At 43.4% G+C, this 25,459-nt stretch overlaps 1 protein-coding gene across 1 annotated transcript in view; it reads right to left on the minus strand.

The window, feature by feature from the left end:
- Positions 1 to 25,459, minus strand: part of LOC135509585 (ATP-binding cassette sub-family C member 8-like) — a 144,069-nt gene that overhangs the window by 30,097 nt on the left and 88,513 nt on the right. Inside the window, exons 19-21 of the mRNA XM_064930362.1 lie at positions 16,505 to 16,537; positions 12,514 to 12,555; positions 12,105 to 12,203 (exon numbers count right to left, since the gene is read on the minus strand). Coding sequence (XP_064786434.1) covers positions 12,105 to 12,203; positions 12,514 to 12,555; positions 16,505 to 16,537 — 174 coding nt within the window. The remainder of the gene's footprint in view (positions 1 to 12,104; positions 12,204 to 12,513; positions 12,556 to 16,504; positions 16,538 to 25,459) is intronic.

Raw genomic sequence — 25,459 nt, forward strand, 5'->3', positions numbered from 1 at the left:
ACCGTGTAGACCTCAGATATGTGTTTACTATCACAAGAGGAACACAGTCCGACGTAAAACAATCCAACACACATGTGGGAAATGGAAATAAGAGAAAACAAAACACCAGTAATATGGGAACGAGGAAATAAGTTTTAAAAAACATTTACACACACAAAAAAAGACGGTAAATTACCCACCACCCTAATGTATGAATGAGAGAAGAAAAAAAGCACACAACCATTTTTGGGTTTGAGGCAAAACGGGAGGAGTTGATCGGCAAGAATAGACACCATCCATGGTACCGTGACGTTGTAGACGGTTTTACTTTTGCTGGACGCTGCTGTTGTTTCTGTAACTCCTGCTGCTGTTTCTTTAAGGCATCCACCCACTGCATATTGACAGTGTCGTATTGTCTCACCAGCTCGCACAGACGTTCCACCAAAACTGGACATAATTGCGCTTAGCAAAATCTCATTATAAAAGCACAAAAAAAAGGACATTTGCAAGCGGTAGAAGCGAAGTAGCAGAACGTCCATCTCGTCTGTGTTTATAGGGGCGGCAGGGTAGCCTAGTGGTTAGAGCGTTGGACTAGTAACCGAAAGGTTGCAAGTTAAAACCCCCGAGCTGACAAGGTACAAATCTGTCGTTCTGCCCCTGAACAGGCAGTTAACCCACTGTTCCTAGACCGTCATTGAAAATAAGAATTTGTTCTTAACTGACTTGCCTAGTAAAATAAAGGTAAAAAAAAAAATACCAGAAGGGATACTTGGGAAAATGTGATGTTGACACAGCGGTGGGACTTACGTTGCAAAACTCATTCAATACTGCCCCTCAGTCTTCGCAAGGGATAACACGTCAGGTTTCAATTTCCATGTAGGAAAGAAACTGTGTCGAATGTTGGAGAATATTACAAGGAGCTGGCCCCCTTTTGTGACGACATTGCAACACTGCGCTACGCTCCATCGGCCCTGTCTGCGTATTGTCTGTAGACCCCTTAAGAAGACTTGAATTATATAAAGGGATGAATGAAGCGTCTGGCCCTGGGGCTTTATTAAAGAGAGATGGAAAGAGAGAGAGAGAGAGAGAGAGAGAGAGAGAGAGGGTGGAGAGGGAATGAGAGGACAGATAAAAAGAGAGAAAAAAAGAAAAGCCCGAAGAGGAGAATAAAACAGACAGGCTGTAGGAAGGGAACAATAGAGCAGCATCTGGGGTAGTTACAGTAAAACGTCTAAAATGAATGCATCCAGGACTATAACATACACGTTTGGTTAAGTAGGTTCGCCATCCTCAAGTCAGCGGCTAGGAGGGTCCTGGACGAAGACAACGTCTGGACTGGGGAACGAAAATGGCCGGTCCAGTTGAGACCGGACCCAACCGCTTCCCAGCACCATCACACTAGGGAACAGAGGTTTCGTCCACTACTACGGCATGCCCAAAACTGTGCAGGAACTGTGGCCAACTGGGCCATCTGGCTACAGTCTGCAAGATCTGTAAAGACAGACTGTGTATCCATACGCCCGTACAACCTGTGCGGGAAAAAGCACCACTTCTTCAAAACCTGCCCCAGTTCCTAGGCCAGCGGGGCAAGGGCTAACGCCACCAACCGCAACCACACTAACCCAAATCCCAACCTGCCACCCCCAGACAACAACGAAGACACAGAACCAGACCCCAGACCTCTCTACAGGCACTGTCCAATCCACCTCCCAAGATGTCCCAGAAACAGCCCCCCCCCCAACAAATCCCGTCCTCGCCACCCCCCCTCGTCAAAGGGAAGCCAGTTTCGAAAGTCACCATACAACCGGAAGAACCCCTCGCATCACAACTCCTTTTCTTAGATGATGATGACCCAAACTGGACAAAAAAAATACCAAATGTAAAAGACCAGCCAAACAATAGACCAGACAAGAGACCAGACAAACAACAGACCAGACAAGAAACCAGACAAATAACAGACCAACAAGAGACCAGACAAGAGACCAGACAAACAAGAGACCAGACAAGAGACCAGACAAACAGACCAGACAAGAGACCAGACCAACAAGAGACCAGACCAACAAGAGACCAGACCAACAAGAGACCAGACCAACAAGAGACCAGACCAACAAGAGACCACCTAGAGACCAGACCAGACAAGAGACCAGACAAACAACAGACCAGACAAGAGACCAGACAAACAGACCAGAAAAGAGACCAGACAAACAACAGACCAACAAGAGACCAGACAAGAGACCAGACAAACAACAGACCAACAAGAGACCAGACAAGAGACCAGACAAACAACAGACCAGACAAACAACAGATGGAACAAGAGACCAGACAAACAACAGACCAACAAGAGACCAGACAAACAACAGACCAACAAGAGACCAGACAAACAACAGACCAGACCAGAGACCAGACAAACAGACCAGACAAGAGACCAGACCAACAAGAGACCAGACAAGAGACCAGACAAGAGACCAGACAAGAGACCAGACAAGAGACCAGACAAGAGACCAGACAAACCACAGACCAACAAGAGACCAGATCTGAAGACCACCCCAGAACCCAAACCCTGATGCCAGAAAACACAACCTATCCCACTGAGAAACCGTCCCCTCCCTTGACCCCCCTACCATACCCCCTACTGCCCCTGACTCCTCCCCCTGCTCCTTAGCTACGCAGATCCACCCCTTTAGCCCTTCCTGCCCCTGATCCCACACAGCAGCAAACCAGCCAGCCTCAGTCCAGACCCCCCGGCCCCTCCAATCCGCCTTCACCTCTCCCAGCATCCCCTATTCCATCACCAAGTCAGTACAGGGGGCCACCAGGAAGTCAGTGAGGAGGCACACCAAGACCTGTGAACAGCCAAGATCCACCCAACAACACAAACGACCTGCTATAGGCCCTCATCCAAATCTGAAACAAAATGATCATTTGAGTTGCCTCTTCGTTAATTCTCCTGCCCTCGCAAAAAAAAACAATGTGTAAAAGTAGATTTTCATCCCGGTCCTATATTCTAAGACTTGATTGGGGTTGGGCCGGCCCGGGTTTAGCGCAACATTGTAACCTACTGTATGTGTGAGACCAACGGGTGGCCATGGCTGTGTGAGAAGTGCGTCTGTATCTCTCACATAACTAGAATGAGATTCACTTTCTATGAACTCTCTCGCTCTCTGCTCTGATAGACATGAGCCTGCAACTTTCATCTCTCCAGCATTCCACTTCAATATTTATTTCCTTATAGAATTATTGCCACGCAAAGGGTTCTGGAGGAACTGCAGCACCCCTGATAAATTGAAATAAATTTGCCAAAGTTATAGAATTACTGCTCTGTTGAGAAATAAATTAAATCATTCAGAACAGCCTACTACACCATGGGAAGGCCTATAATTTAGCCACAGAGAATTGATAGCTTCTTGTGGACTGTAGCCCAATAACAAGGAATAGCCTACAGTAAGGAACGCGTGGCAAATCTGTCAGTGAACAAACAGCATGCAGACAAAACAGGCCTTTCGCAATATTTCAAATACAAATCGAGGGAAAATACTGGTTGGAAAGCAAATGGTGAAAAGAGAAGACTGTAGGCTGCCAACATACTTCCAAAGTAAAACAAGAGAGAGATAAGCTTTTGGCACGAGCACACATCATTGGGTGAAACAATGAAACTGGAAAGCATTTTTAGGACTAGAACTTCCTCATATTTTGATGGATATTGATGGATTCAAGACAAGGTCGTTTTTTACGGATCTCAGTTTGTCAGTGTCAACGTAGCCTGCCATTTCGATCACTTGGGCTGTATTAAAAAAGATTCTGCCAAAGTCTCCAGCCATGTAAAATAATGTAGAATTGCATGAAATGCGTTCATAAAAAGGCCCTATTTTCCCCAGAAATGCTTCCCAATGTGTGCAACTTCTCTAAGTGCCTCTACTCTACTGCTAAATGCCACTACGCAAATGTGATCATATGCATGCAATGCTTTATTATAAAGGTGATTTTTTTTTCTTCTCTCTCATAAGTTCCGGTACCTCAGAACTCCCCCACCGGTACCTCCCGAGTAATAAATAAAGCACTGAGCAGCGTGTAGGCGTATATGTAATCATAACATTGCAGGTCATGTTTCTCCTTTACTGTCATTGGTCTGACATGGTTTATTTCTGCTACGCAACAAATATTAGGCTACCATTCATCCATCACTCATTCAATTGCTCAGCATGCTCAAAAAGTAAATAGACTAGTACCCCATTTAAAATATTTGACAGTATGGGTAGGCTACAATATTGCTGTGCAATAGGAACGCAACACCAGCCTATTTCATCTCTGAGCCCATACCAAGGCAGGAGATATAATAATAATCATATTTTTTATATTTTATATAGTGCTTTCATTACCAAGAGAATCTGAAGGACGCTGTAAAAACCAAAATGTAGAGATCCGGTTGGTGCTTTGGCAGATGGTCTCCCGCAGCTTCAGATGATAAGGTGTTGCTCAGCCAGGCAGCTCATCAGAGAGGCTTAAGCAGAGGGAGCTAGGATGTCACAGAGAGGGGTGCCTCGTCAGTCAGTTACTTAGACGGGTCCGGAGCTCTTCATCAGGCACCTCGCTCCTCGTCTCCTCTTCCTCTGTAGGCAGGCTGGATAGTCCACTACAGAAGTGTAGCTCCCACCTGGGTGATGTTTCGGCTGTTATAAGCGCCAGAAAGACCACCACACCTCAGCGGTAGTCAGGTGTAAAAAATATATATAATTTAAAAACCAGAGCTGTATTGATGCATCCTTTAAACGATTGCATGGCCAGCTAGCTAGCTAACCATATGGACACAAATCTATTGATAAACTAAATATTGAACAACAATTTGTCTTTGCGTATTTCGAATAGACAATCAATCTCGCAGAATGCGCGGCCAGTGTTTGGCACATGTGGAGGCATACATTTTTTGGTTTGGAAAAAGTCACGGCAAATGATGAAAACATTCTGCCCACACCTCTACAGAAATGTGATCAAATTTGCCATTGCACTTTCGTTCAGAAACTGTCAGGGCCCAGTTCCAACACCCAGTTCCAGCAAATAAGGGTGTTTATCAACAAAAACATGTGTATAACTTGAGTGCAACAGCTTGATAAATCCCAATCATTTGTTGTGCACGCAAATCCCAGAATCTCCATGTACGCCAAAACGTAGTATGACATTTACACATGGTTGATAATTGAGGCCCCAGAGGAGCACTGAGACTACAGAGAGAACTATCCCACTGTGCTTGGAGAAACAAAGACACAGGGAAGAGATAGAGAGCGAATGAGAGAGATAATGGTTTGATTTGTCTAATCTTAGCAATTTCTTCTTAGCTAGCTACATAGCCGTCTTTGTATCAAAGATAATTGCATAATTATCGTATTTCGTCGTCCTAACGTATCTGCCCAGCAGCTAGCTAAGCAGCTAGCTAACATCCACTGTCCACCAGCACTGTAGAAACTATTACACTCAACTGAACGACTCGATTAGCGTAGTGTCAGCTAGCTACATAGTTGTCTTCGCTGTCTTCGTATCCAAGATAATTGTGTAGTTTAGAGTGTGTAGACTTAGAGTGATTATCTTAATTTACCGAGGTTAGCTAGCCAGCTATTTGTCGTCCTTAAAGGAGATGCTGCTAGCTAGCTAGCAACAGCTAGCCAACCTCTACCGAATTGAACTTCAACTACCCGGTCAACATTCCGCTCGCTCCACAGGTAGTATCACATTTTCATTTCACTTCATTACAGTACAACGGTTTGATTTGTTTGATCGTAGGTAGCCAGCTACATAGCCGTCTTTGTATCTAAGACAATTGTGTAGTCTAGAGCGATTTTCTAGGTTAGCTGGCCAGCTATTGTCGTTCTTTTAACGTAGCTAGCCAGCTAGCCCCCGAATAGCAGCACTGTAGAAACTATTACAGTACAACGGTTGGATTTGTTTGATCGTAGCTAGCTAGCTACATAGCCGTCTTTGTATCTAAGACAATTGTGTAGCCTAGAGCGATTTTCTAGGTTAGTTAGCCAGCTATTGTCGTTCTTTTAAGGTAACGTAACACAATCAACCTGCTAGCTAGCCAGCTAGCCCCCGAATAGCAGCACTGTAGAAACTATTACACTCGACGGAACGACTTGATTAGTGTAGTGTCAACATCGCAGCCAATACCAGCTAGCCTACAAAGTCATTTACTAGCAGTGTAGCATTTCAATCATTTCAGTCAAGAACTTTCTGAACATTCGAGACGTGTAGTCCACTTGTCATTCCAAACTCCTTTGCATTAGCGTAGTCTTCTGTAGCCTGTCAACTATGTGTCTATCTATCCCTGTTCTCCCTCTCTGCACAGACCATACAAACGCTCCACACCGCGTGGCCGCGGCCACCCTAATCTGGTGGTCCCAGAACCCACGTCCAGGTTTCCGGTAGCCTCTGGAACTGCCGATCTGCGGCCAACAAGGCAGAGTTCATCTCAGCCCTGCCTCCCTCCAGTCCTCGACTTCTTGGCACTGACGGAAACATGGATCACCACAGATAACACTGCTACTCCTACTGCTCTCTCTTCGTCCGCCCACGTGTTCACACCCCGAGAGCTTCTGGTCAGCGGGGTGGTGGCACTCCTCATCTCTCCCAAGTGGTCATTCTCTCTCTCTCCTTACCCATCTGTCTATCGCCTCCTTTGAATTCCATGCTGTCACAGTTACCAGCCCTTTCAAGCTTAACATCCTTATCATTTATCGGGTTCCCTCGGAGAGTTCATCAATGAGCTTGATGCCTTGATAAGCTCCTTTCCTGAGGACGGCTCACCTCACAGTCCTGGGCGACTTTAACCTCCCCACGTCTACCTTTGACTCATTCCTCTCTGCCTCCTTCTTTCCACTCCTCTCCTCTTTGACCTCACCCTCTCACCTTCCCCCTACTCACAAGGCAGGCAATACGCCGACCTCATCTTTACTAGATGCTGTTCTTCCACTAACCTCATTGCAACTCCCTCCAAGTCTCCGACCACTACCTTGTATCCTTTTCCCTCTCGCTCTCATCCAACACTTCCACACTGCCCCTACTGGATGGTATCGCGCCGTCCCAACCTTCGCTCTCTCTCCCCCGCTATCTCTCCTCTTCCATCCTATCATCTCTTCCTCTGCTCATACCTTCTCCAACCTATCTCCTGATTCTGCCTCCTCAACCCTCCTCTTCCCTTTCTGCATCCTTTGACTCCCTATGTCCCCTGGGGCTGATCCTCCCCTCCCGCTTTCGATGACTCATTGCGAGCTCACAGAACAGAGCACCGGGGGCAGCCAGATCAAATGGAGGAAAACTCGCCTCCCTACCTGGCATCCTTTCACTAATTTTCCTCCTCTGTCTCTGCTGCTAAAGCCACTTTCTACCACTCTAAATTCCAAGCATCTGCCTCAACCCTAGGAAGACCTTCTCCTCCCTCCTGATAGATGACTTCAAAGGTCGACGACATCCGATCCTCGCTTGTAAGTCAAACGAGGTTCTGCTCACACTTAACCTAGATGAAATCTCGTTGTGACGGCCGGCCGCCCAACAACCTGCCCGCTTGACCCTATCCCCTCCTCTTTCTCCAGACCATTTCCGGAGACCTTCTCCCTTACCTCACCTCGCTCATCAACTCATCCCTGACCGCTGGCATGTCCCTTCCGTCTTCATAGAGAGCGAGAGTTGCACCCCTTCAGAACTCGATTCCGATGTCAATTACAGACCAGTATCCCTTCTTTCTTTTCTCTCCAAAACTCTTGAACGTGCCGTCCTTGGCCAGCTCTCCCGCTATCTCTCTCAGAATGACCTTCTTGATCCAAATCAGTCAGGTTTCAAGACTAGTCATTCAACTGAGACTGCTCTTCTCTGTATCACGGAGGCGCTCCGCACTGCTAAAGCTAACTCTCTCTCCTCTGCTCTCATCCTTCTAGACCTATCGGCTGCCTTCGATACTGTGAACCATCAGATCCTCCTCTCCACCCTCTCCGAGTTGGGCATCTCCGGCGCGGCCCACGCTTGGATTGCGTCCTACCTGACAGGTCGCTCCTACCAGGTGGCGTGGCGAGAATCTGTCTCCTCGCCACGCGCTCACCACTGGTGTCCCCCAGGGCTCTGTTCTAGGCCCTCTCCTATTCTCGCTATACACCAAGTCACTTGGCTCTGTCATAACCTCACATGGTCTCTCCTATCATTGCTATGCAGACGACACACAATTAATCTTCTCCTTTCCCCCTTCTGATGACCAGGTGGCGAACATCTCTGCATGTCTGGCAGACATATCAGTGTGGATGACGGATCACCACCTCAAGCTGAACTAAGACGGAGCTGCTCTTCCTCCCGGGGAAGGACTGCCCGTTCCATGATCTCGCATCACGGGACAACTCCATTGTGTCCTCCTCCCAGAGCGCTAAGAACCTTGGCGTGATCCCGGACAACACCCTGTCGTCCTCAACCAACATCATGGCGGTGGCCCGTTCCTGTAGGTTCATGCTCTACAACATCCGGAGTGCGACCCTCACAGGAAACCTAATCCAGGCACTTGTCATCTCCCGTCTGGATTACTGCAACAGCTGTTGGCTGGGCTCCCTGCCTGTGCCATTAAACCCCTACAACTCATCCAGAACGCCGCAGCCCGTCTGGTGTTCAACCTTCCCAAGTTCTCTCACGTCACCCCGCTCCTCCGCTCTTCCAGTTGAAGCTCGTCTCCGCTACAAGACCATGGTGCTTGCCTACGGAGCTGTGAGGGGAACGGCACCGCAGTTCCAGGCTCTGATCAGGCCCTACACCCAAGCAAGGGCACTGCGTTCATCCACCTTCTGGCCTGCTCGCCCTCCCTACCACTGAGGAAGTACAGTTCCCCAGTCAAAACTGTTCGCTGTCTGGCCCCCAATGGTGGAACAAACTCCTCACGACGCCAGGACAGCGGAGTCAATCACCACCTTCCGGAGACACCTGAAACCCCACCTCTTCAAGGAATACCTAGGATAGGATACACCCCCTTAATGATTTAGATGCACTATTGTAAAGTGGCTGTTCCACTGGATGTCAGAAGGTGAATTCACCAATTTGTAAGTCGCTCTGGATAAGAGCGTCTGCTAAATGACTTAAATGTAATGTAAATGTAATAAAAGCTGCCCAACTATTGTTCTCGGGGACAGAGAGAAAGGGAGAAAAAGAGGGGGGAGGAGGAAAGAGAGTCAAAGACAGGGAGAGAGAGCGATAGCAGAGAGGGAAAGAATGGAGAGAGAGCGAGAGAAAAGTAACAAGTGTGAGTAGGTAAACACTACTCCTTTATGCTTCTCCACAGCAACCGAGATAACTCAGGGTTCCATTTAATTATATTTTCTGCAGCTCGGCCATTAGGCCAGAGAGAGGAGATAGGACCACAAACACACAGGCTACCTGCTCGTCTGGGAAAGCGTTTTTCATAAGGATTTTTTTTTAAAGTGTGTATCACCATACCCATCCAGTGGCAGGGGAAAACAGCATATGGTGTTGTGCCACGGGTGGGGGTAGGAGATTGGGTGGGAGGGTAGAAACAGTTAGCAATGTCAAAAGAGACAAACAGAGATTTAGAATGGCCTGAATCAGACGTCAACTAACCCTTAAGCCTGTGCATTCAGAAAGTATTCAGACTAATTGACTTTTACCCATATTTTGTTACGTTTACAGCCTTATTCTAAAAATCAGTCTGAAGAGTTTATAGTGTCAGAGCAAAAACCAAGCCATGAGGTCGAAGGAATTGTCCGTAAAGATCATAGACAGGATTGTTGTCATAAGTCTCCTGTGACAATCTGAAGGATCAGGTTACAGTGGGTCCGCTCTACAGCGTGCCCTCTCTCGTAGAGGGGCAGAGAGGGAAGTTTTATGGTCGGTCATAAAATACGCTGCCCCTATGCTCTGTAGTGTTCGAGATTAGAATGTAAACTGTGGAACACAGAGAGACACTTGGTCATCAAACGTTTGAATAATTAAACAATATTTATATTTTTGAGAAGGTGGGAGTGGTCCGTGGACACTTAAGGGACAGTCATGACGAGTGCGTTTCATTTGGTGATCTCATGAAGGACAGGAAACACACAACTGTGTCTCTTAAAGTGTACATTTCTCAGCTGTCAGGTTTACATCTAAATGTTGTGAAACGTATGTGATTAAACATGAAACTATTCGTGAAAAGATGTAATGTGATGTTAATCTTCGAAATGAGAAAATATGGGTTTTCATATAAAGTTAACCAAATCATTGGCCACGCCCACATGAGCATAGACATTACAGTCGGCGTCATGGACCGCCCCTTTTCTCAGAATTGTATAAAACCCACTCCTGATGAAATTTACAGTAGACCAGAAAACAAGGAGCTGACGCTACATGTTGAAATTGTTAAGAACTACAATTCTCTAAGTCACGGAGACAGACCATACAGCTGGAAATGACGTAAGTCTAATACGTGTATACCGACAACTGCGGAAGCATCTATTCTATGCAACAACCATCTGTACGCCTGACTTATCCATTACAACAGACACTATCCGGGAACCGCAGAGAAGGCGACAACTACGAAAGACATAGTGGCTTCTAGGGATGTTAACCAGAGACTCTCTGATGAACTGACTCTCCAGCAGACGGACCGGCGATTCCAACAGAGAAGACAACGACATACGGGCGTAAATATATACGTTGCAATTATTCTCGAATGAGCGGCTGTTCATGTGCAAAAGATTAGCATTTCAACTAATATAAACTGTGTGTAGTGAATCCATTTTGTCTCTCCTGCTCTTTTCCTGTCCCCACCCCTTTCCATTGTCTACCAAGCCATCATACCGGTTTAGCCCACTAGGGACTTATCAATGCATTGTGTTCGTAACCAATATCTACTGTTTGTTCGTTATGTATTTCTGTGATTATTTAGTTAGTTAGTAAATAAATAATTAAGACAATTTGTATATAGCTGATTCATCATTTAGGCTAGGGTTCATGCAGATATCCAATGTTCAGTAATGAGAATGATCAGTAATGAGAACTGACGAGGTAATAATGATACATTAATAGAAGAAGAATCGATAAGATATGAAAATATCTGAAGAGTCGATTCGGGAAGTAGAGACTATAAACATTTTCCCGTGGTGTCCCGACTTCCTAGTTAATTAAAGTTGACATGATTAGTTTAATCACGTAATAATACATCCACAGAGAATTGATTTGATAAAATAAGTCTTCACATTTAATGATAGTCACAGACACGACAATTGTATCGAGGTAGAGATCTGGGAAAGGGTACCGAAACATTTCTGCAGCATTGAAGGTCTCCAAGAACACAGTGGCCTCCATCATTTTTAAATGGAAGAAGTTTGGAACCACCAAGACTCTTCCTAGAGTTGGCCAATGGTCACTCTGATGGTCACTCTGATAGAGCATCACATCTGGTGGAAACCAGGCACAATCCCTATGGTAAAGCATGGTGGTGTCAGTTTCATGCTGTGGGGATGTTTTTCAGCAGCAGGGACTGGGAGACTAGTCAGGATCAAAGGAAAGATGAAGTACAGAGAGATCCTTGATGAAAACCTGCTCCAGAACACTCAGGACCTCAGACTGGGGAGAAGGTTCACCTTCCAACAGGACAATGACCCTATGCACACAGCCAAGACCACACAGGAGAGGCTTCGGGACATGTCTCCGAAGGTCCTTGAGTGGCCCAGCCAGAGCCCGGACTTGAACCCAATCAAACATCTCTGGAGAGACCTGAAAATAGTTGTGCTGCGACGCTCCCATTCAACCTGACAGCGCTTGAGAGGATCTTCAGAGAAGAATTGGAGAAACTCCCCAAATACAGGTGTGGCAAGCTTGTAGCTTCATACCCAAGAAGACTAGAGGCTGCAATTGCTGCCAAAGGTGCTTCAACAAACTACTGAGTAAAGGGTCTGAATACTTATGTAAATATAACATTTATGTTTTTTAATAAATTAGCAAACATTTCTAAAAAACTGTTTTTGCTTTGTTATTATGGGGTATTGTGTATAGATTGATGAGGGGGGGACAATTTAATCAATTTTTTAATAAGGCTGTAACGTAACAAAATGTGGAAAAGGTAAAGGGGTCTGAATACTTTCCAAATGCACTGTATAATCAAGTCTCACCTGGGTTTGATCATGGGCATCTCAAAGGTGATGTTCTCCACCAGCGTCGCGTTGAGCAGCCAGGGCTTCTGGGAAGCATAAGCCACAGAGCCTCTCTTCCTGCCAAGATAAACACAGTGTCAAGATCATCCAACATCTCACAACTTCCTGTCTTTCTCAATGACGCACAAAGATAAACACACTTCATGGCAGACTAGGTTCAAATGTAAAATGGTTTTTGGATTGCTTTCTGTGTTGTTCAATTACAATGGAAACCAGGATATTATCTTGGTTTTTTTGTAATACAGGCAGTTACTTTACTGTATTGACTAGATACTGTGTGTATTTTTCTATTGTGGATAACAGTGTATAAGAGTAAATACAGCATCTCCATAGCGACCATCTGGTGCGAGGCGTCATGTGTGCTTACTGGATATCCCCATCACCAGCTGCATCCTTGTCTGATGTGGGGCTGCAATGGCACACACATAGACACACCATTAGCACCAGTAATGTATACAGTCGGCAACACAAACCAAAACAAGGCGATCGTGGCCCTATATGTGCATGTCTATCATTAGATCTTAGTGTCTATAAACAAAACAAACTATTACTTCCTGTAATTTGAAGATTCTGACTCACTCTGAATATAGAAGACAGAGCCGCATACGTCATGGCTGGATTTAATGCGGTTGTATTTAGTCTGTTATTGCGTGTCTTTTCTTGGTGTCGTTATAATTGGTGTGACATATTAGTGAGATAAATACAAGATAGAGGAAAGGGATGGACACAGACACACTCTCTGAGTTCCCCTGTGGTCTGCCAGGGGTGACAGGAGCTCAGCTGCTTATCCTTGGCTGCTACTTGAGGGAGAAGGGGAGCGGGAAGAGTGAAAGGGATGATGAGAGGGAGAACTAGAATATTTTTGAAAGGAAAGGAAAGAGAGTTGGTTGATAAGCGTCCCAGGGTCTATCTAATGATCCTGATCACCACAGACATACAGGGCCAGTTGAGAGGCATGTCCCAGACAGGATGTCACAGGGCTCCAGTGATTAAACAGCGGATTAGATGAAGTGGAAACCAAGGGGGGAATTCTAACATCCACTTAAAGGTCCCAAACAGTAAATCTTGATTCCCATGTAAAATAGCCTTTTGAGTGACCAAAACATCACCCATATAATTTATTTTCCAGATGAAAATGCTTAGAATTGAAGAAAATTGTCCTTTTTTTTCATGTTTAACTATCAGCAAGGCTTAAAAGACAGGCTGAGAGGGCGGAGAGCTAATAGACTGAGTGGGCGGGGACAGTTGACTTTGACTGACAGTTCATTGACACAACTACGTCAAGAAACTCGGATGCAGCACTGCATTGAAATAACCTCAAGCATTTGCAGATACATAAAGAAACGAACAGCAAACAAACATTTAAATTGCATGCAACAGCCATCCCCGTCATACACTACCGGTCAAAAGTTTTAGAACACCTACTCATTCAAGTGTTTTCTTTCTTTTTTTTCCTTCTTTTTTTTGTGACTATTTTCTACATTGTAGAATAATAGTGAAGACATCAAAACTATGGAATCATGTAGTAACCAAAAAGTGTTAAACAAATCAATATATATTTTATATTTGAGATTCTTGACTTGATGACTAGAAAACTAGCCAGTAACTAGCAAACACCAGACATAGAAGAAAGGGGAAACCTATATGTATCTTTGCCATAGATTAAAAGGAAAAACCTGTAATTATATTTGTGGACACCCTGCAGTAGAATGTTGGCACCTGTAAACTGGCCAGCTAGCTATGTAAACCACACCCCTCTGCAAACACAATTTATGCGATGACGGATACTAGTCGGTACTTATTTAGTTAAGTAAGAAAATAAGATGTTACCGTTTGGTCATCTTTGATCTTGTGTCATCCAAATACTGTATCATTCAATTTCATGAAAAACATGATTCGGACTGTGCAGGACCAAAGTCAAATTGAGCATTTTACTTAAGTGGAAGTTAGGATTCACACCTAATTTGGGAGTAATAACTCAGACACACCGGTAGGAATGTCAAACAGAGTCCCCTGGCAGTCAATTTCTTTTGTGTTCACACAGAAAAGGCCTTGAAGTGCTCAGCCACTCAGCCTTGTTAAAATACTCCAAACCAGAAGGTGGCAGTAGCTTTGTTTGGCAATGCATGTCTGTGTGTGTTATAGTTCATGGTCTAGATTCCAGCTAGCTGCGCTAATGTTGCTATTTTGTAGAAAGCTCTTGTTGATACAAGCCAGATTGCCACAGCTAGATAACTCCTAGCAAGATGACAAATAAATAATTGAATTCACTCTCCATTACCCTATACTGCCAGTGTCCCTTGCTAAATGTTTAGCTTGCTAGAATTTCCGGTAGCTAGCACAACATATCTAGCTAGCTATCTATCTATGGACATTGAACTAACTGGGCAGCTATAATGTAAAGACTAGCTACAGTGGTTAGCTATCTTGAAGGAAGTATTTAATGTTTTGTACATTGCATCTGTGCACTTAGCTAGCTACCATCCCATAGCCTACATTGCATATGAAATGTGACTGGCTCATGATATTTAACCGTGGATGTACGGACAAAATGCCCTCTTAGTTCCTTTTTGTTGTCAAGTTGGTGGTTTGTGCTCTCCGATTGGCTCAAAGTCAAGTTGTTGGCCACTGACGAGCTTCACAATTCTACAAGTAGAAACAGCAGGATCGTCGCTACCGGTTCGACACGCAGTAGGTACAGCTTTTGTTCTAGCAAGAGAAGGAACGGCCTCCCACTGTGATAAGTACCTATCGGCAGTCTATCGGCATTAAGATTATCGGTGCGTTTCACGTTTAAGGTGTAGCAGCGAGGGAACTTGTGTCTAATAACACTAAGTGAAGCAGACTTCTGCTGAGGTCTTAGGTGGGACACTCAGCTCAGATGGTGTAGTCTACTGTCAACAGTGTTGACCAGGGGTCGGCAACAGCCGTTTCATTTAGGAAATCTGTTCCTAAGTATTCCCACAAATAAAAAAAGAGAAATGATGTGATCATTTCTCAACATAATCAAGGTATGAAATGATTGTTCTCTATTTTTGGGCTCAGTTGTGGTCAATTAGCGGTGTACAAATTATTATAATTATGTCGTGGCCCCCAGTCCCCCACCACCGTAAAAAATCAGCCCGCTGCTGAATCTAGTTGCCTTCCCATGGTGTAGACTGAATCATTATTCAACATTATGAAAATATATATGAATGATGCATGAGCTGTAAAATGACTATGGCCAAAAACATGTCATTCAAACACACAATGATAATAAATGACACAACTTCACTTATTGATTAAGTCTCCCAGTCACTGCACAACAAAGTAAATACAAGAAGACGCAGAAATGGTGTTAGCGTATGGCTGTATACTGTAGAGCAGTATGCTTCAAAATGAAGAAGTATAAGAAATAGTATCCCCTGGGATACGCACTGATTTGTGTCTTGAACTACTATTCGCTACTGTCCTCACAGCCTCAGGTGGACACCAATTCTATTTATATGGCACTACCTCATACACGTCCCCCTCAAATACTAACAGTACTCTGGGATGCAACAGAGAAGACACAGGTCAGCAGCTATAACCTTGTCGGTCTGTCTGGGAGAAAAACATGTCTTTATCCCTCTATTCCATTACTCTGATAGCCCCGGCCTGCTGAGGGATTACTACTGTTTCCAGGATTCTGTCAGCAGGTGCACACACACCTGTGGTATTCCTCGTATTTGTTTTCTCTCTGCATTGTCGGGAAGGGCCTGTATCTACGCAGTTCACTGTCAGTTTACACCTGTTTTTTACGATGCATGTGACCAATGCAATTCGATTTGATTTGACACACATACAGACAAACAGGCTTGCATGCACATAAGTACCACAAAAGCCACACACACAAACACACACCGTAGCATATTATAAAGCTTCATGTTTTATTACGGAAAGTAGCGGAGCAGGACAGAGAATGGGATTACCCAAAGACAACAGCCATGTGTGTCTTTTTGTTGTTGTTGTGTGTGTGTGTGTGTGTGTGTGTGTGTGTGTGTGTGTGTGTGTGTGCAGGATTGTGTGTGTGTGTGTATTGCTCCCTGTTTGGATCATGCTGGGGTGACATCATTGACAGATGGAAAGTTGAGCTGTGTTGACAGTGATGTAGAGCATATTAAATTGTGCCCTGCTATGTGAGAAAGATTGTTGCCGGAGACATAAACACACAGATCCGTGTATGTCCTACCAAGACGTCCTCTGTATCTCTACTGTCGATGTGCCTCTTACATCAGTGACCCCTGTTCATATTGTGTTACCTGGAGTATCCTACAGCTATAGAAATGTTCTTACAAGCCAATACATGTACATATCTCTCGTCTCCTTCAGACACATACCTCTCATCGCCTTCAGAGTCCAGGTTGGGCAAACTACAGAGAAAATAAAAAGAGTTGAGAAAACAGAGGTCACGTCAATGTAAAAAGGTAGAATATTATTTAGGGCAATATTTCTTAAACTATGAAACACTCATGTAGTTACAGTAGTACTAAACGCCCTTTAAAAAAATGCATCTTAATATTTGACCCAACCTCTGTTGCCACTAGTACTCCCTTTCACTGTGGCAGCAGTTTGGGTACTCCTGGCTCAGATTGAACTTCCCCAGGCCAGTAGGCACTGCTGTTGTATTTTTAGCCTTGACTAGTTGACATGTTTCCCAGAGTTCCTGGGTCGGTGTTTCTGATGGAGTGAGTTTACAGACAGAAAGGTGAGAGCTGCAGATGTAGGATCAGATTACCCACCCTCAATTCCTCACCTTAACCATTAGGAGGATATGGAAAACATCTGACTCTGTGCCAGTATCTTGGGGCATATTTTACATACACTGTGTTTTCACACTACCAAGCATGTAAAATGGCCACGGCTCAAGGAGACATGACCTGGGAACACAGCTGTCAACAAACATTCCCGGAAGACTGATATTTAAGAATCTGACGATGTGCCACACACACTCACGCACACGCGCACACACAGTCTTAGAAAGTAAAAAAAGAAAAAAGAAGTGAGTTTGTATGTTGAGAAGGTGTTAGGCCTGTGGAGGAAAAAGGTCTTTGTGACTGCAGGACAAATAACACACGGCAGAACAACTTTCACGTTAGGCCAACTAATAGTGTACTGAAAGTAACTCCAGCTGTATTGTATGTCAGTCAATGTTAAAAACTTGCTTAGACTAAAGATTACTGTAGAAGAAAGGGTTTGATTTTTTTAAAGTCTCAAAATCCACAGTGTTTTCAACAGTTTGACAGAAAATAGACCCAGTCACTGGAGAGGCTAACGATGTCCCAGCTATCAGAGTGAGAGCTAATGTGCCATGTAAGAGGCTCTACTTATCCTGTCCTATTGTGCTTCCCTCACAAACCGGGATCACCAAACTCTTAGAGCTGATGACAACCAGCTTTCATCTCTTACGGAGACTCCTTCATCGTTAAGGATAATTATACCCTTCATGTCAAGACCTGCAGATAAGAGATTTTTAAAACCACAATCCTGAGGCCAAACGTATTTAAGTGACCATTGAACAGCAGGCAATATTCCAGATGGATTGTGATGTCATTCTGCAAGCGCATCAGTACGTATAGAGAACATTGATCCTAATGGGAAATATTGTTATCACCCAGCCAAGGGCGTACAGCACCTAATCACAACTAAAAGATCAAAGGAACAGATACTTAGCTAGGAAGAACCTAATGTCTTTCCTGGTGGCCACTCCTGATAATAGTGAAAACGAGACAATGATAATGAATCTTGGCGTGAGGAGACGCCACTTTCTCAGCCCAAATGAAAGTCTCTTTCGCCCGGCTCTTTAACTCACACAAACACCCAGAAACCTGGGAGGAAAACAAACCTCTACCCATTTCGCCAATGCTGCAGGCTTGACAACTAATCTAAGATTAGACATATCTGATGAAAAACTGGACATGCACTGAACAACAGTCAATATCAGCCGGTTTACACCATTTTAGTCAACTTTTCTATTCCATTCTGGGAACCCAGAACTCATCTTGCGAACTGTTACGAGAGATTACTAGAAGTCATCATCCCAACCTCTCGGAATATGTGCGGTGTCCTAGTTGGAACACGAGGGGACCCCTCTACGGGGGTTCACGGGGATTACTACACAGGGGTGAGGGTAAGGTCGGGGGGAGGGGATGTGGCATGGCGTAAAGTCAGTGATGACAGTAGGGAGAAGTGCTGCCAGGTCAAACCCAACAAACACACTACTGACAGAGTCCTTGTTGGAGACTAATCAACGCATTATCATAAACACCCCTTTGTTGGTGCCAGTTAAAGGAAACACCTGTCAAAACAATTAATTGGAGATAACATAGGAGGTGTCGTAAGATCACAACGACAGAGTCTTAGCTACTGTTTTGATTTAAATGGGTGTAATGGATGGGACCATACTCGCAAACTTTTGCTTACACCGAGGATTAGATCTGTGGTCTAAAAGGGCTAGCTGCTAGCTTTTCTCATAGGCCAACCTGGCACAATTAGCCACTATGCTGAGTACAACCAGCTGAGCACATAATTATATCTGATAAAAAAATTACGAATCAACTTATCGGAGACATCACACTGTAGAGCCACCATCCAATCGCATTTGTTAAACAGATCAACTTGGTTACCAGTTGGAGGTTCTAAAACCTCAAGGTTTAATTTGTTACCCTTGACTTGGTCTAAAAAGTGGTGTGCCAATATATTGGCACCGTTTCACATACAACCATGTGATTTTACGAATAAATATTTATATTTGTAACTATAGTGTAAAAAAAGTTGATAGTGGTCTTGTCAAATAGCTGTATTGTATAACAGTTACTATCACTGACTATTGGTGTAGTCCATTAAGGCATTTAGGCCGAAGTTTGAGGGCTATGACGGCAGTGAGTTTGAAGCCTTCTTGCCGCAAGTTGTTTTTTTAAAGAAGGAAAAAAAAGAAGGAAATAAAACTTTACTGCCTAGGCACCTTGTCCTTAAGTTTTAATTCAATTTTTAAACACCTGAAACAGCTTTTTCATGCAATCGAGAGCCATAATCATTATGCTTAATTCTATGACAAAAATCTGTATATCTTTCTGCATATCTAAGCATATCTTTTGAGCTGTCTGTATTATCCTGACTGGTGGTTCTTTGTTTGTTAAATAATAATGTGCAAAAATAATGAAGGACATTTTTGTATGCAGTGTACAAACATGACATGATGAACATGAATGACATTTACTCTCAAGGGTGGCCAAAATATCTATCTGAAGAGGCCTCCTGAAAATGTGTTTAATAACAAAGGTTATGCTGTGCTATCGCAAATTACGGTGACTTTGATGAGGGTCCTGTGTGGCTCAGTCGGTAGAGCATGGCGCTTGCAACGCCAAGCGTGACTTTGATGATGACAATCGATTCCGGTAACCCATATGTAAAAGTAGTGGCCCCAGCCGACTTGTAAGTCGCTTTGGATAAAAGCGTCTGCTAAATGGGATATTATTATTATTATTATTATTATGATGACAACAATGTGTTAGGGTTTTCCTCTGGTGAAGGAGAAGCGGACCAAAATGCGGCGTGTTGATTACGATTCATGTTTAATGAAAAACACACTAAACACAAACACTACAAAACAATAAACATAACGAAAACCGAAACAGCCTATATTTGTGTAAACTAACACAGAACAAGGACATAGGACACTAAGGACAATCACCCACGAAACACTCAAAGAATATGGCTGCCTAAATATGGTTCCCAATCAGACAACGATAAACACCTGCCTCTGATTGAGAACCACTCCAGACAGCCATAGACTATGCTAGATACCCCCACTAAGCCACAAACCCAATACCTAACAAAACCCCAAGACAAAACACACCACAATAAACCCATGTCACACCCTGGCCTAACCAAAATAATAAAGAAAACACAAAATACTCAGACCAGGGCGTGACACAATGATGCTGCTGATTAAAAACATTACACATGATGATAATGATGACGATGATGATGACGGCGACAAGGATGATGATGATGACTATGCTGGAAAACAACATCCCACAAAAAACATCTGGCCCAACAGTTCAAAGTCAAACTGTCCACAGGAAGCTCAGGACATTAGCCAACCCCTGATCCCCACCAGAGTAACGTCCCACTCTAAACATCACATTAAATCCTTCATGAGGGCTCAGCCTAAATAGCCTTTGTCTAACTCTGTTTATATGATAAGTGTGTGGGATGGCGCCAGCCGCCAGGGTGTAGGATGGGCTCCAGTATCTGAGGACGTGCCAGCTTGTCCCTGGCATGAGGACCAGAGATGGTGTGTTTGGCTGGCAGGGGGACAATCTAACAAGGTATCTGATCTTTATGAAGAGACAGAGAAGTCTGACCATGGACAGGTGGCCAGTCACAAATCCAAAGCCTGAGTACAAACTCAATGTAGATACTTACACATTAACACCAAGGCTGAAGACCTTATCTATCCTTTCATTCAATTTATCCCCTGTGCCATCTCTCTGGCCCACTTGGAACTCTATGTCATCCCCTTAATTCTCCGCCTTAGTCTCCCTCCTTCCCTGCCAACACTGTGGCTTTTTTAATCTTTCCTTAGATGGGAGGATCTGAGCAGAGACGGGCAGTATTTCGGTTGAATGTATTTTAAATTTCGTACTTCAATTACTTTTGAGTATTTGACATTTGCATTTCACCAGCCTGAACTACAATCCAATGCATTTTGGAACAAGATACTTTCGAGACCTCTAATTTGTATTTTCATTCTTTATAGCGGTTCATTTTGTGGCCCCCTTTCATCCTGCATTGGTATCAGAAGTCTGATGGCACTATGGTGTGATAAGAGGGTCTGCTAAAGGACCAAAATGTACAGTTGAGGTTGGAGTCATTAAAACGTGTTTTTCAACCACTCAACAAATTTCTTGTTAACAAACTATAGTTTTGGCAAATCGGTTAGGACATCTACTAAATGTCAGGAATTGTGAAAAGCTGAGTTTAAATGTATTTGGCTGTGTACGTAAACTTCAGACTTCAAATGTAAATGTAAAAATGAACACTTGCAAAGCACGCTGGGTATTTTTACTAATGAGCTCCGCCCCTGAAACAAGGCCAATAATAATATCCAGTGTGAGTGGCAGACATTTTTATCTAGAGCAACTAAAAGTCACACGATATAACAGAATAGATTAACCGGAATGAGATTTACTCTCACGGTGGCCAAAAATAACTATCTGAAAGCCTCGCCCCTACTAGGCCACACCTACAGTCTTCTGATCTGACCCGGTGGATTATCGCCCCATAACCAAGAATCAACAACCCAATTTAACACAGCAATGAGCTGTTTGTGATCCAACTGGCTGGATCAAATACCCAATGTGTGTTCTGTCCAATAATTGAGTTGTTTTTAACCCAGCATTTTTTTTGAGTGCAGTGCATTCAACTAAGGTAGATAAACAACCACACATTACAGTCATAGCAAGTCAAGAAAAATGTGTTAACGTTACTGAAAATGGCGCCGACAGATAGGGCAGCTCTGCTCCTCGGTCCTAAGCAACTGTCGTGACGTGACTCTCATTAACGTGATGACTGTTATTTATTGAATAATTACTCACTATGTTTAATTGTTACTGTATTAAATTAATCATGTAACAATTAACTCATTGGTGATTTGGGGCACCACGGGTTAACCTCTTGATACTACCCATCCCGGATCCGGGATCGTGAATACAGCCTCAGGCTCATTAGCATAACGCAACGTTAACGATTTCGATTTCCTGCTCTCAAGCTTAGCCTTTTCTTAACAACACTGTCATCTCAGATTTTCAAAATATGCTTTTGAACCATAGCAAATCAAGCATTTGTGTAAGAGTATTGCAAGCTAGCTTAGCATTTGGCGTAGCATTTAGCACGCAACATTTTCACAAAAACCAGATAACCAAATAAATAAAATCATTTACCTTTGAAGAACTTCGGATGTTTTCAATGAGGAGACTCTCAGTTACATAGCAAATGTTCAGTTTTTCCTGAAAGAATCTTTGTGTAGGAGAAATTGCTCCGTTTTGTACATCACATTTGGCTACCGAAACTAACCGAAAATTCAGTCACCAAAACGTCAAACTTTTTCCGAATTAACTCCATAATATCGACCGAAACATGGCAAACGTTGTTTAGAATCAATCCTCAAGGTGTTTTTTCACATATCTCTTCATTGATATGCCGTTCGTGGAAGCCTGCTTTCGTCTCAGAATCCCATGGAAAAATACCAGCAGCTGAAAATGACGCACCAATTTCGACGGAGGTCACCTGGAAAATGTAGTCTCTTATGGTCAATCTTCCAATGATATGCCTACAAATACGTCACAATGCTGCAGACACCTTTGGGAAACGATAGATAGGGCAGGCTCATTCCTGTCGCATTCACAGCCATATAAGGAGACAATGGAAAACAGAGCCTCAAAAATCCTGCTCATTTCCTGGTTGCCGTTTCATCTTGGTTTTGCCTGTAGCTCCTGTTCTGGGGCACTCACAGACAATATCTTTGCAGTTCTGGACAATTCAGAGTGTTTTCTTTCCAAAGCTATCAATTATATGCATAGTCGAGCATCTTTTTGTGACAAAATATCTTGTTTAAAACGGGAACGTTTTTCATCCAAAAATGAAATAGCGCCCCCAGAGTTTCAAGAGGATAAGTTGTTTACCGAGTTACCGTCGTCTCCTGAATAAACTCAAGAATATATATAGATAAGTCACTAATTCCTCATTTCCTCATATCAGTCTCATTCTGAACGTTGCAGACGTCGTGAATCTGCACAAACACAAGTCTTTCTAATCATTCTGTACCACACAAATTGATTTACTAACAAACCAAATGATAACACAGGATACACACACACACACGGTATAGATTATTTATTATAAACTTAATACAGGGACAATAGGTCCCTAGCGGACGAACACAATATGACACTTGTTACACAAGATGGAGAGTTAGCGAGAGAGAAAGAGAAGCAACACATGGATACATTTGGGAACTACGCTCACAGTAGCCCTAATACCTTGCCCCGAACTGCCGCTCTTTTGGGTAAGAAGTAATGCATGTATTTACGTGTTGACGGTCTTTATCGGGTATCTCTGTTGGGCCCAGGCCTTCGTGGAAAGGGCTCCGCTTTGTGATAAGGGTTTGATTGGGCCTTCTTCTTCGGATGGCCTTCTCCTTCGTTCTCAGGTGTAAGTCTCTGATTGTCCACAAGAGGTCACAATGTCCTTCTTAGTTGTCTGTTTACCTGCACTCGTTCTGGAAGAGTGGTCTTCTGAGGGCGGCTAATCAGCCTTGTCGATGAACCCCAGAGTGGTGATGAGAGCATTGTAGGCGACAATGATTTGAAGACAATAACCGGATGGTCCTACATAAATTCACTTTCTTAAATACAGTACTTAGAGCAGCTACTCAACCGTAGCATTGATTGGTAGAGGCTCCGCTCCTTTGTCTTCTTCAACCTCGTATTGTGTTTCAGGGTCGTGACTAATGTAGACCAAGCTGCAGCTTGTGGTCCTTATGATAATTCTTAACTCAATATTTTATACCCTTGGGGAGAAAGGGGGCGTTTTTGCCACGCTGACATACTCTCTGGGTTCCCCGAGGCGTGGCTAGTTACGAGGCAAAGTATCATAATTATTATGATCTCATTAGAGAACTAAAATCACAATGCTGTCATCACAAAAAACATTCTCTTCATCCTTGATATTTTCTACACCACGTAAAGGATGTAAACCTGATACACACAAAAGCTCCTCAAGTGTAAAAGCTCCTCAAGTGACAATGTTTTCGTTATAACATCTTTATACATTTTTTTTAAAGTAATCAGAGAGGGGTCTGTAGACACTGATCCACTGTCCTGGTCTTTGGATCCTCACAGGAGAGTCTTTATTTGTTGCTTTTATGTCAAATATTTCTTTAGGTATGTAAAAAAAATGCATTGTTCGTTAATAACCTCTTGGATACTACCCATCCCGGATCCGGGAGCGTAATCATCGACTGACACTAATTAGCATAACGCAACGGACATAAATATTACTAGAAAATATTCATATTCATGAAAATCACAAGTGAAATATATTGAAACACAGCTTAGCCTTTTGTTAATCACCCTGTCATCTCAGATTTGTCAAAATATGCTTTACAGCCAAAGCAAGACAAGCATTTGTGTAAGTTTATCGATAGCCTAGCATAGCATTATGTCCAGCTAGCAGCAGGTAACTTGGTCACGAAAATCAGAAAAGGAATCAAATGAAATCGTTTACCTTTGATGAGCTTCGGATGTTTTCACTCACGAGACTCCCAGTTAGATAGCAAATGTTCCTTTTTACAAAAATATTATTTTTGTAGGCGAAATAGCTCCGTTTGTTCTTCACGTTTGACTGAGAAATCGACCAGAAATTGCAGTCACGAAAACGCCCCAAAATATTCCAAATTAGCTCCATAATATCAACAGAAACATGGCAAACGTTGTTTATAATCAATCCTCAAGGTGTTTTTCAAATATCTATTCGATAATATATCCACTGGGACAATTGGCTTTTCAGTAGGAGCGAAAGGAAAAATAGCTACCTCTGTATTTTACGTGAGAATCACTCTGAGAGCCATCTGGAGACCACTTACACAATGTAGCCGCTTACGGGTATTCTTCAACATAAATGCGCAAAACTAGGTCACAATGCTGTAGACACCTTGGGGAATACGTAGAAAAACGTAATCTGGTTGGTAGCCCATTCACTGCTCAATAGGGGCACATCGGAACGCAGAGCTTTCAAAACATGAGTCACTTCCGGATTGGATTTTTCTCAGGCTTTCGCCTGCAATATCAGTTCTGTTATACTCACAGACAATATTTTTACAGTTTTGGAAACTTTACAGTGTTTTCTATCCTAAGCTGTCAATTATATGCATATTCTAGCATCTTGTCCTGACAAAATATCCCGTTTACTTTGGGAACGTTATTTTTCCAAAAATGAAAATACTGCCCCCTAGTCACAACAGGTTTTAAGGCATTGTATGTAAGCACCTGTTTCTTCGGCGCATGTCACAAATAAAATTTTATGACACATCTTTGCAGTATTTTTTTTTTTTTAGATCTTACATTATTATCCCAGGACATTTTTTGTGTCATTACATACAGACGGAAATAACTTTTGGATATCAGAGCGGTAGTAACTCACCAGCCTTACGACTGGGAATACGACTTTCCTGCATTGGATCATTTGTACCCCCCAGGGCAATTGAACTGATTTCAGAGGCTGATCCAAAA

Source organism: Oncorhynchus masou, chromosome 22 (genome assembly GCF_036934945.1).
Source record: "Oncorhynchus masou masou isolate Uvic2021 chromosome 22, UVic_Omas_1.1, whole genome shotgun sequence".
Taxonomy (NCBI): domain Eukaryota; kingdom Metazoa; phylum Chordata; class Actinopteri; order Salmoniformes; family Salmonidae; genus Oncorhynchus; species Oncorhynchus masou.